We start from the raw sequence: 13,244 nt of genomic DNA, 5'->3' as shown, positions 1-13,244 counted from the left end.
AGTCCTCATTCCCTCCAGGCTGGTGAAAATTGCAAATCAGTTACTTTGGGAAGTTATTTCCATAAGTCTTCCACACCAGGGCTATTTAGCTTCTAGGAGTATATTCAGTGGCAAAGTGATAAGGTGATTACAAGGACGATTGCACTGGTTATCAGTCGTCTGTTCAAAGAGATTATCAGGTTACTACTGGCCCAAGGGACACTCGGGTGCAGCAACTTTACCATTCACACCATAATGAGATGTTGGAATCTGGGGCTTCTCATCTGACAGCTTAGCTTCTTATACAGATATAGACATAGGAGTCTTCTGTTTCCATGCAAAGAGTCGGGCACGATTGAGTGATGTTACTTCACTTCACTTCACCCCTTAATAGAGACCCTTCAACCATGCCCTTCTAAGCCAGGAGGCTGTATATAATTTTTGACAATTTTTGTTTGTTTGTTTCATTTTGTTTTTTTGTATTTTTTAATCTTTATTTTTTTCTTTTTTAAATATAAATTTATTTATTTTAATTGGAGGCTATTTACTTTACAATATTGTATTGGTTTTGCATTTTATTTATTTTAATTGGCAATTTTTATATAAAACGAGTCTATTAATTATTGAGAAATAGCATCATGAAGTCTAGTCAAAAGTTCTTAAACAGGCATGGTGCATAAAGCCAGTGCAGATATAATAGGACAGCAGATGATTTATGTAAAGACATGGCAGGGAAATCTCTGCTGAAAGAGGTTTCCACCAGTATCCTTGCTAACAAGTTATTGACTCTTTATTTTCTCAAAGTTATTGAATGGAATATAGTCTTGTGATGGACCTAAGAAAAGGAAATATGTGAAAACTAGAGAGCTGGTCTGTGTCACCACTCATGCAGTTTAGTAAAGCTGGGGTTGGTTGGTTGGTTGGTTGATTTTTCACCATCCCATGGACACATTATCTTTCTTTCCAGAAGACTCAGAGACATTAGTTGAGCCTTGTTCCCTTTGTTCAGAGTCCATGAGCTGCTGTTGATCACATGACAGAGGTTAAGAGGCTAAGTCACCATTAGCCATTGTCTGCACAGCATGCTCTGTAGGAGCTAAAAACTCTTATATGAGGATATCTCAACTACAGAGCTGCCATTTGTCATCTGTCAATATGTTTTACTTCCTAGATATAGTGTTTATTGTTTCACTTTAGATAACCTGTGGTAATAATAAAAAAAACATATCATCCCTCTGGGCAAGATAGATGGGCCACAACAAGAGTATGACTTAATGCATACATCTATTCTTTGGGTCCTCGGTTAAGGGGATGTACATCCTTCAGTGTTACACCTGTTGACATCCTTTACAACAACCAGAGTACTACACATATGTAATACATCTAGTGTCACAATACATTCAGCAGTATCAATCACTACTACTTGATGGCCCAAAAGTTCCAACCCACAAAATTACATTAGCAACATCTTAGCAAGATGGCAGAAAAAGAAGCCCTAGACCTTCCTTCCCCACAGATATAACAACAAAATTACAAAATACTTCTCTGAGAAATCCAGAATCCAGTTAAAATATTCATGCACCCCAGATGAGCATGAAGCCAACATCATCAACCAGTAGGGAATTCCTAATACTATCCACCTTCTCTGATCACAGCTCCTCTATACACCTCAAACTGAGGGGCATTTGACTAGAAATCACCAAATTCTCTCTTCTTTCTGGAGAAGAAATTAAAATATTGTAAGTTCAACTGATTTACACCAGGTATCTGGAGAGATTATCATCTATATAAACAGGAACGGATCCCAGGTTGAAGAGGGTGTCTCTGAAAATGCAGACATAAACCTTGCACCAGGATATGCAATACCATAAACAGACACTAGAAGGAGACCCAGGACAGTGATTTACCACAGCACCTGCTAGCTTCAACACTACAATGGGGAGAAGTCCTGAGTAAAAATCAGCCAGCTTCTTCAAACTGGAGATTAGACACAGAAGTCAGAGAGGACATATATCTAGAAAAGGCTTGAGAGGTCTCCAGAATCTCTAGCCAGGCTTTGTTAAAGTCCTCCCTGTATGAGACCAGATTACAGAGTTTGAAAGAGCTAGCTGATTCTTCAGATGTTACATGGCATTGAAACATGTATACTATCATGTAAGAAACGAATCACCAGTCTATGTTCAATACAGGATACAGGATGCTTGGGGCTGGTGCACGGGGATGATTCAGAGAGGTGATATGGGGTAGATGGGAGGGGGGGGTTCAGGATTGGGAACTCGTGTACACCCATGGCAGATTCATGTCAATGTATGGCAAAACCAATACAGTATTGTAAAGTAAAATAAAGTAAAAATAAAATTTAAAAAAAATTTTTAATCTCAATAAGAAAAATAACAAAATATTCAATGAAACAGGCAATCATGACACATTTAAATGAACCACTAAATCTCCAGAAACTGGACCTAAAAGAAATAGAAATACATGAATTGCCAAAAAATGTAAAATTACCATGATAAGAATGCTCAGTGACTTAAAGAGAGCACAGACAATGAAACAAAACTGGGGTTGGGGGAGAAATGTGTGAACAAAATGACACTATCAACAGAGGTGTAAACTATGAATGAAAACCAGACAAATTCTGGAACTGAAAAATAGAAAAACTAAATTGAAAATTTTATGGGAAGGACTAAACACCACACTTGACCAGGCAGAAGACAGAATCAACCAACTCGAAGACCGAACTTTTGAAATTACTAAAGCAGAGGATCAAACAGAAGAACAAATAAAGAAAGATGAAGAGAGCTGAAAGGACTTATGGAACACATTCAAGTGGAACAACATGAACGTTATGGGAGTCACAAAATAGGAGAGAAAGGAGCAGAGAAGCAATCTGAAGAAATAATAGCCAAAAATTCCCAAGTCCAAGGAGACAAATAGAAAATCAAGTTGGGACTCCAATTGAGATGGGTCTAAAGAGACCTATCCTGAGGTACATTATAAACATATCATCAACAGCCACAAACAAAAAGAGAATCTTGAAAGCAACAAGAGAGAAACAACTTGTTATGCACAAGACAGTGCCTATTAGATTATCAGCAGGTTTTCAACCGAGATCTTGCAGTCTAGAAGGAAGTGGAATGATAAAAATCAATGAAAAATACACTGCGAATCAAGAATACTATATCCAGCAAAACTATCCTTTAAAAAAAAGAAGAAAGACTTTCCCAAACAAAAAATGAAGAAGTTTATCATCACTGGATCAGGCCTATACGAAATGCTTAAAGAAGTCCTACAAGTTAAAGCATAGGGACAATAAGCAGCAACAGAAAACCATGTAAAAGTCTAAAATCCCTGACAAAGTTAAATATAGAAACAAATATAGAATCCTGTGGCTTGTATTGTAGATGAGTGTCTTTTCATTTGTTTGTATCTTCCTCAGTTTCTTTCACTGATGTCTTTATTGTTGTCTAGTTTTTCAGTCATGTCCAACTCTTTGCAAACCCATAGATTGGTCCACCAGGTTTCTCTATCCATGAGATTTCCCAGGCAAGAATACTGGAATGGGTTGCCATTTCTTTTTTCCAGGGGATCTTCCCAACCTAGGGATTGAACCTATGTCTCCTGCTTGACAAGCAGATTCTTTACCACTGAGCCACCTGGTAAGCCAGAGATTAGCATGATGTGATGTCTTATGTTTTCCAAATACAACTCTTTCACCTAGCTAAATTTTCTTTTGATGCAATGTTTAAGGTGATTGTTTTCTTAATTTTTCTTTCTAACAGATTTTTAATTTATAGAAATGCAACAGATTTCCATATATTAATTTTGCATCCTACAACTTTACAAAATTAGTTTATCAGTTGTTCAGTTTTATAAATCATCACTTCAGGATTTTATATATAGTTTTATGTCATCTGCAAATAGTGACAGTTTTACTGTGGCCTTTTCAGTAAGGATCCTTTGAATTGTTTTCTGTCTGTTTTCTATGGCCAGGACTTCCAATACTATGTTTAATAAAAGTGGCAAAAGTGAGTATCCTTTCTTGATCCCAGTCTTAAAATGTTTTCAATATTTCACTAAGTATGATGATGGCTGTATGTTTATCATATATAACCTTTACTTATGTTCCTTTTCTACCCACTTAGTCAACTGTCTTTATCATAAATGGATGTTGAATTTTGCCAAAAGCTTTTTATGCATCTATGGACTTGATCATAAGATTTGATTTTTTCTATTCTTCAATTTGTTAATGTTGCATATCACATGGATTCATTTGTGACTATTGAACCATCTTTGCATCCTTGAGCTAAATCTCACTTGACATGGTGTATATTTATTTTGAAGTCAACATGAATCTGCCACGGGTGCACATGCGTTCCCCATCCTGAACTCCCCTCCCACCTCCCTCCCCATCCCATCCCTCTGGGTCATCTCAGTGCACCAGCCCTGAGCACCCTGTATCATGCATCAAGGACTGATGCTAAAGCTCCAATACTTTGGCCACCTGATGTGATGAGCTGACTCATTGGAAAAGACTGTGATGCTGGGAAAGATTGAAGGCAAAAGAAGAGGACAACAGGATAAGATGGTTGGATAGTATCACCAACTCAATGGACATGAGTCTCAGCAAACTCTGGGAGATGGTGAAGGAAAGGGATGCCTGGTGTGCTGCAATCCGTGGGGTCTCGGTGTTGGACATGACTTAGCAACTGAACAACAACAATTTTCATTGTGTTGATTTTCATTGATCTGATTTGAACTGAAGCAGTTACTGGAAGAGAAGGATTTCATCATATTTCACTTGTTTTAATTTAACTCAGGATTATTTTCATTAACTCTTTTAATAAAGATTTAGTACTAACTGAGCAAAAATCTGCTTTCACTTCTTTCCACACACAAAAAGTCATAAAGCACTTAACGTTTGAGTCTCACATATTTTGAAAAGGACTGTGCATACAATACAGAAGGTTATTTTAGTTTATTTACTAGAGAATCTACAAGTCAAAGTTCAATGCTACTTTGGATCTTGCTGGAAGAATTTTTACAAAGTAAACATGTAACAGATGTGATCAACTGCTAGAGTTACTCAGCAAATTATTTGTCTCTAATAAATCGCTAATTACTTACCTGACCTTAAAACAACACGGAGAAACAGCTTCCACTATCCTGATGGAAGAGCCAGTTGAGGAGAAAGTGTGACCAGGATCAACACACACTTAGTGTGACATTGCAGCTGGAAATATTTTTTCCCTTGAACTTTTCTAGATAGTCATTTTGCCTCCTTTTGAGGATCACTGGCTCATCCTTGATGGCCTTTCAGGACCTTCTGGATCAAGTTGGAGGCCTGGGGAGATTCCAGATCCTTCAGATGGTTTTCTTTTGTATCTCTAGCCTCATAGTGTACCCTCACATCCTACTGGAGAACTTCACTGCAGCCATCCCTGGTCATCGCTGCTGGGTCCGCATCTTGGACAATGACACTGGCTCTGCTAATGACACTGGGACCCTCAGTCAAGATGCCCTCCTGAGAATCTCCATCCCACTGGACTCAAACCTGAGGCCAGAGAAGTGTCGTCGCTTCAGCCGCCCCCAGTGGCAGTTCCTTTACCTGAATGGGACCTTCCCCAACATGACTGACCTGGACACAGAGCCCTGTGTGGACGGCTGGATGTATGACCGAAGTTCCTTCTCCTCCACCATCGTAACTGAGGTAAGAGGCCCCATTTACCTCTTGTGAGTACATGATCTGGGTGTTTAGGGGTAACAGAATAATGAACATGCTTCTAGCCTTTAGTCACTAGGTAGGTGTTCATTCTTCATCCTTTAAGGAAATATCAATTACCTCTCTATTAAATGCCAGGCACCTACATATTTAATGAGTCTGCTGTTATTGCTGCTGCTAAGTTGCTTCAGTTGTGTCTGACTCTGTGCGACCCCATAGACAGCAGCCCACTGTCTAACAAATTCCAAAATAGAAATGAACCCTTCTATTATAGTACTTTTATTCTTGAGATGACCAAAGTCTAAACCAGTAATTTATGTAATGTGTTTAAAATATTATACCAGGTCAGTAATGTTCATCGTTTGATTGTATATTACAAATATTTACTAGACTGATGAAAAACTCCATTCCCAGACTATATTCTGGAGCAGTCATATTACATCTACTGTAAAGTTCTAATTATTAAAATTTTACATCTCCTCAAATGAGTTCACTCTGTGGCCAAGAATGAGAACTACTTAGTTTGATGTAAACTAGAGATTATTAAAACCAACAGATTTAGAGTACACTTCCCTAAGGAATTATGTTTAAATGAAACCTGAACTAATGCAGAAAAAAAGAAGCTGAAGAGAGTGATAAAGGCCCAAAATATTGAACTTTGCAAGTTATATTAAGAAGTTTTGACCAGATTTCCACTGAGAGATTGTTTATTTTTTATCAGAGGATAATTGCTTACAAAGTTGTGTTGGTTTCTGCCATACAACAATATGAATAAACCCTAAGTATGCATATTCCATTCCGTCTTGAATCTCCCTCCCACCTCCACATCCTACCCCTCTAGGTTGTCACAGAGCACTGGGTTGAGCTCCCCGCGTTATATAGCTGTTTTCCACTAGCTATTTTACATATGGTAATGAGATTTTAAGCTGCTGTGAAGCTCTGCAGTGATGGTGTCCTTCTCTTTCAGTGGGACCTGGTATGTAAATCTCAGTCACTGATCTCAGTGGCTAAATTCCTAGTCATGAGTGGAATTCTGGTGGGAGGCATCATATATGGCTATTTATCAGACAGGTGAGTATCTCTCAATCATAGCTTTCTTTATTCTCAAGTACTTTCAGCTTATAAATTATACTTTCATTAAAGAAATATATATTTCAACTTAGTTTTCAGTTCAGTTCAGTTCAGTTCAGTCACTCAGTCGTGTCCGACTCTTTGCGACCCCATGAATCACAGCACGCCAGGCCTCCCTGCCCATCACCACCTCCCAGAGTTCACTCAGACTCACGTCCATCGAGTCAGTGATGCCATCCAGCCATCTCATCCTCTGACCTTCTCCTCCTGCCCCCAATTCCTCCCACCATCAGAGTCTTTTCCAATGAGTCAACTCTTTGCATAAGGTGGCCAAAGTACTGGAGTTTCAGCTTTAGCATCAGGCCTTCCAAAGAAATCCCAGGGCTGATCTCCTTCAGAATGGATTGGCTGGATCTCCTTGCAGTCCAAGGGACTCTCAAGAGTCTTCTTCAAAACCACAGTTCAAAAGCATCAATTCTTCAGCGCTCAGCCTTCTTCACAGTCCAACTATCACATCCATACAGGACCACAGAAAAAACCATAGCCTTGACTAGATGGACCTTAGTCAGCAAAGTAATGTCTCTGCTTTTGAATAAGCTATCTAGGTTGGTCATAACTTTTCTTCCAAGGAGTAAGCATCTTTTAATTTCATGGCTGCAGTTTTATGAAGCATCAGTCATAACAACTGAGAAGTCTTTTATTTAACTTTGTTTTTTTTTATTGTCTTCTTTTTTTTTTTTTTTTTTTTACTTTATTTTGCTTTACAATACTGTATTGGTTTTGCCATACATTGACAAAATCCGCCACAGGTGTACATAAGTTCCCAATCTTGAACCCCCCTCCCACCTCCCACCCCATATCATCTCTCTGGATCATCCCCATGCACCAGCCCCAAGCATCCTGTATCCTGTATTGAACATAGACTGGCGATTTGTTTTTTACCATAGTATATATGTTTCAATGCCATTCTCCCAAATCATCCCACCCTCTCCCTCTCCCACAGAGTCTAAAAGTCCGTTCTATACATCTGTGTCTCTTTTGCTGTCTTGCATACAGGGTTATCATTACCATCTTTCTAAATTCCATATATATGTGTTAGTACACTGTATTGGTGTTTTTAGTTTCTGGCTTACTTCACTCTGTATAATAGGCTCCAGTTTCATCCACCTCAATAGAACTGACTCAATTGTATTCTTTTTAATGGCTGAGTAATACTCCATTGTGTATATGTACCACTGCTTTCTTATCCATTCATCTGCTGATGGGCATCTAGGTTGTTTCCATGTCCTGGCTATTATAAACAGTGCTGTGATGAACACTGGGGTACATGTGTCTCTTTCAATTCTGGTTTCCTCGGTGTGTATGCCAAGCAGTGGGATTGCTGGGTCATAAGGCAGTTCTATTTGCAATTTTTTTAACGAATCTCCACACTGTTCTCCATAGTGGCTATACTAGTTTGCATTCCCACCAACAGGGTAAGAGGGTTTCCTTTTCTCCACACCCTCTCCAGCATTTATTGCTTGTAGAATTTTGGATCACTGCCATTCTGACTGGCATGAAATGGTACTTCATTGTGGTTTTGATTTGCATTTCTCTGATAATGAGTGATGTTGAGCATCTTTTCATGTGTTTGTTAGCCATCTGTATGTCTTCTTTGGAGAAATCTCTATTTAGTTCTTTGGCCCATTTTTTGATTGGGTCATTTATTTTTCTGGACTTGATCTGCAGGAGTTGCTTGTATATTTTTGAGATTAGTTGTCAGTTGCTTCATTTGCTATTATTTTCTCCCATTCAGAAGGCTGTCTTTTCACCTTGCTTATGGTTTCCTTTGTTTTGCAGAAGCTTTTAATTTTAATTAGATCCCATTTGTTTATTTTTGCTTTTATTTCCAGTATTGTGGGAGGTGGATCATAGAGGATCCTGCTGTGACTTATGTCAGAGAGTGTTTTGCCTATGTTCTCCTCTAGGAGTTTTATAGTTTCTGGTCTTACGTTTAGATCTTTAATCCATTTTGAGTTTATTTTTGTGTATGGTGTTAGAAAGTGTTCTAGTTTCATTCTTTTACAAGTGGTTGACAAGTTTTCCCAGCACCACTTGTTAAAGAGATTGTCTTTAATCCATTGCATATTCTTGCCTCCTTTGTCTATGATAAGGTGTCCATAGGTGTGTGGATTTATCTCTGGGCTTTCTATTTTGTTCCATTGATCTATATTTCTGTCTTTGTGCCAGTACCATACTGTCTTGATGACTGTGGCTTTGTAGTAGAGCCTGAAGTCAGGTAGGTTGATTCCTCCAGTTCCATTCTTCTTTCTCAAGGTTGCCTTGGCTCTTCGAGGTTTTTTTGTATTTCCATACAAATTGTGAAATTATTTGTTCTAGCTCTGTGAAAAATACCGTTGGTAGCTTGATAGGGATTGCATTGAATCTGTAGATTGCTTTTGTAGTATGCTCATTTTCACTATATTGATTCTTCCGATCCATGAACATGGTATATTTCTCCATCTATTACTGTCCTCTTTGATTTCTTTCATCAGTGTTTTAAAATTTTCTGTATATAGGTCTTTAGTTTCTTTATGTAGGTATATTCTTAAGTATTTTATTCTTTTCGTTGCAATGGTGAATGAAATTGTTTCCTTAATTTCTCTTTCTATTTTCTCATTACTAGTGTATAGGAATGCAAGGGATTTCTGTGTGTTGATTTTATATCCTGCAACTTTACTATATTCTTTGATTAGCTCTAGTAATTTTCTGGTGGAGTCTTTAGGGTTTTCTATGTAGAGGATCATGTCATCTGCAAACAGGGAGAGTTTTGCTTCTGCTTTTCCAATTTGGATTCCTTTTATTTCTTTTTCTACTCTGATTGCTGTGGCCAAAACTTCCAGAACTATGTTGAATAGTAGCAGTGAAAGTGGGCACCCTTGTCTTGTTCCTGACTTTAGCGGAAATGCTTTCGATTTTTCACCACTGAGGATAATGTTTGCTGTAGGTTTGTCATATATAGCTTTTATTATGTTGAGGTATGTTCCTTCTATTCCTGCTTTCTGGAGAGTTTTTATATAAATGGATGTTGAATTTTGTCAAAGGCCTTCTCTGCATCTATTGAGACAATCATATGGCTTTTATTTTTCAATTTGTTAATGTGGTGTATTACACTGATTGATTTGTGGATATTGAAGAATCCTTGCATCCCTGGGATAAAGGCCACTTGGTCATGGTGTATGATCTTTTTAATGTGTTGTTGGATTCTGATTGCTAGAATTTTGTTAAGGATTTTTGCATCTATGTTCATCAGTAATATTGGCCTGTAGTTTTCTTTTTTGGTGGCATCTTTGTCAGGTTTTGGTATTGGGGTGATGGTGTTCTCATAGAATGAGTTTGGAAGTTTACCTTCCTTTGCAATTTTCTGGAAGAGTTTGAGTAGGATAGATGTTAGCTCTTCTCTAAATTTTTGGTAGAATTCACCTGTGAAGCCGTCTGGACCTGGGCTTTTTTTTTGCTGGAAGATTTCTGATTACAGTTTCCATTTCCGTGCTTGTGATGTTTCTGTTAAGATTGTCTATTTCTTCCTGGTTCAGTTTTGGAAAGTTGTACTTTTCTAAGAATTTGTCCATTTCTTCCACGTTGTCCATTTTATTGGCATATAATTGCTGATAGTAGTCTCTTATGATCCTTTGTATTTCTGTGTTGTCTGTTGTGATCTCTCCACTTTCATTTCTAATTTTGTTGATTTGATTTTTCTCCCTTTGTTTCTTGATGAGTCTGGCTAACAGTTTGTCAATTTTATTTATCCTGTCAAAGAACCAGCTTTTGGCTTTGTTGATTTTTGCTTTGGTCTCTTTTGTTTCTTTTGCATTTATTTCTGCCCTAATTTTTAAGATTTCTTTCCTTCTGCTAACTCTAGGGTTCTCCATTTCTTCCTTTTCTAGTTGCTTTAGGTGTAGAGTTAGGTTTTTTTTTTTTTCTTGTTTCTTGAGGTATGCCTCTATTGCTATGAACTTTCCTCTTAGCACTGCTTTTATAGTGTCCCACAGGTTTTGGGTTGTTGTGTTTTCATTTTCATTCATTTCTATGCATAATTTGATTTCTTTTTTGATTTCTTCTGTGATTTGTTGGTTATTCATCAGCGTGTTGTTCAGCCTCCATATGTTGGAATTTTTAATAGTTTTTCTCCTGTAATTGAGATCTAATCTTAATGCATTATGGTCAGAAAAGATGCTTGGAATGATTTCAATTTTTTTGAATTTATCAAGCTTAGATTTATGGCCCAGGATGTTATCTATCCTGGAGAAGGTTCTGTGAGCACTTGAGAAAAAGGTGAAATTCATTGTTTTGGGGTGAAATGTCCTATAGATATCAATTAGGTCTAACTGGTCTATTGTATCATTTAAAGTTTGCATTTCTTTGTTTATTTTCTGTTTAGTTGGTCTGTCTGTAGATATGAGTGGGGTATTAAAGTCTCCCACTATTATTGTGTTATTGTTAATTTCCCCTTTCATACTTGTTTTGTCTTAGATATTGCAGTGCTCCTATGTTGGGTGCACATATATTTATAATTGTTATATCTTCTTCTTGGATTAATCCTTTAATCATTATGTAGTGGCCTTCTTTGTTTCTTTTCACAGCCTTTGTTTTAAAGTCTATTTTATCGGATATGAGTATTGCTATTCCTGCTTTCTTTTGGTCTCTATTTGCATGGAATATCTTTTTCCAGCCCTTCACTTTCAGTCTGTATGTGTCCCTTGTTTTGAGGTGGGTCTCTTGTAGGCAGCATATATAGGGGTCTTGTTTTTGTATCCATTCAGCCAGTCTTTGCCTTTTGGTTGGGGTTTCAATCCATTTAGGTTAAGGTTATTATTGATGAGTATGATCCCGTTGCCGTTTACTTTATTGTTTTGGGTTCAGGTTTATATGCCCTTTTTGTGTTTCCTGTCTAGAGAACATCCTTTAGCATTTGTTGGAGAGCTGGTTTGGTGGTGCTGAATTCTCTCAGCTTTTGCTTGTCTGGAATCCGTTTGATTTCTCCTTCATATTTGAATGAGATCCTTGCTGGGTACAGTAATCTGGGCTGTAGGTTATTTTCTTTCATCACTTTAAGTATGTCTTGCCATTCCCTCCTGGCCTGAAGCTTTTCTATTGAAAGATCTGCAGTTATCCTTATGGGAATCCCCTTGTGCATTATTTGTTGTTTTTCCCTTGCTGCTTTTAATATTTGTTCTTTGTGTTTGATCTTTGTTAATTTGATTAATATATGTCTTGGGGGTGTTTCGCCTTGGGTTTATCTTGTTTGAAACTCTCTGAGTTTCTTGGACTAGGGTGATTATTTCTTTCCCCATTTTAGGGAAGTTTTCAACTATTATCTCCTCAAGTATTTTCTCATGGTCTTTCTTTTGGTCTTCTTCTTCTGGGACTCCTATAATTCAAATGTTGGAGCGTTTCATATTGTCCTGGAGGTCTCTGAGATTGTCCTCATTTCCCTAAATTCGTTTTGCTTTTTTCCTCTCTGATTCATTTATTGCTACCATTCTATCTTCTATTTCACTAATCCTATCTTCTGCCTCCGATATTCTACTATTTGTTGCCTCCAGAGTGTTTCTGATCTCATTTATTGCATTATTCATTATATATTGACTCTTTTTTATTTCTTCTAGGTCCTTGTTAAACCTTTCTTGCATCTTCTCAATCCTTGTCTCTAGGCTATTTATCTGTGATTCCATTTTGCTTTCAAGATTTTGGATCATCTTCACTATCATTATTCGGAATTCTTTCTCAGGTAGATTCCCTATCTCTTCCTCTTTTGTTTGGTTTGGTGGGCATTTCTTCTGTTCCTTTACCTGCTGGGTATTCCTCTGTCTCTTCATCTCGGTTATATTGCTGCATTTGGGGTGACCGTTCTGTATTCTGGGAATTTGTGGAGTTCTCTTTATTATGGAGTTTCCTCCCTGTGGATGGGGTTGTATCAGTGGCTCGTCAAGGTTTCTTGGTTAGGGAAGCTTGTGTCAGAGTTCTGGTGGGTAGAGCTGGATTTCTTCTCTCTGGAGTGCAATGAAGTGTCCAGTAATGAGTTATGAGACGTCTATGGTTTGGGAGTAACTTGAGCTGTCTGTATATTGAAGCTCAGGGGTGTGTTCCTGTGTTGCTGGAGAATTTGTGTGGTATGTCTTGCTCTGGAACTTGTTGGCCCTTGGGTGGTGCTTGGTTTCAGTGTAGGTATGGAGGCATTTGATAAGCTCCTGTCGATTAATGTTCCCTGGATTCAGGAGTTCTCTGATGTTCTCAGGATTTGGACTTAAGCCTCCTGCTTCTGGTTTTCAGTTTTATTTTTACAGTAGCCTCAAGACATTTCCATCTATATAGCACCGATGATAGAACATCTAGGTTAAAGATGAAAAGTTTCTCCACATTGAGGGACACCCAGAGAGGTTCACTGAGTTACATGGAGAAGAGAAGAGGGAGGGGGTAGTTAGAGGTGACT

General features: G+C 38.0%; 1 protein-coding gene across 2 annotated transcripts in view; it reads left to right on the top strand.

The window, feature by feature from the left end:
• Window positions 1–5,182: 5,182 nt before the first annotated feature.
• The window catches only part of LOC138084495 (organic anion transporter 7-like), a 38,816-nt gene continuing 30,754 nt past the window's right edge, over window positions 5,183–13,244 (top strand). For both annotated transcript variants that reach the window (XM_068978807.1, XM_068978809.1), the window contains exons 1-2: window positions 5,183–5,689; window positions 6,669–6,772. In XM_068978807.1, coding sequence (XP_068834908.1) covers window positions 5,288–5,689; window positions 6,669–6,772 — 506 coding nt within the window. In that variant the 5' untranslated portion in view covers window positions 5,183–5,287. The remainder of the gene's footprint in view (window positions 5,690–6,668; window positions 6,773–13,244) is intronic.

Source organism: Capricornis sumatraensis, chromosome 8, assembly GCF_032405125.1.
Source record: "Capricornis sumatraensis isolate serow.1 chromosome 8, serow.2, whole genome shotgun sequence".
In the NCBI taxonomy this organism is placed as follows: Eukaryota; Metazoa; Chordata; class Mammalia; order Artiodactyla; family Bovidae; genus Capricornis; species Capricornis sumatraensis.
Note: the sequence above shows the minus strand (reverse complement) of the source record. Positions and strands in the feature narration are given on the sequence as shown.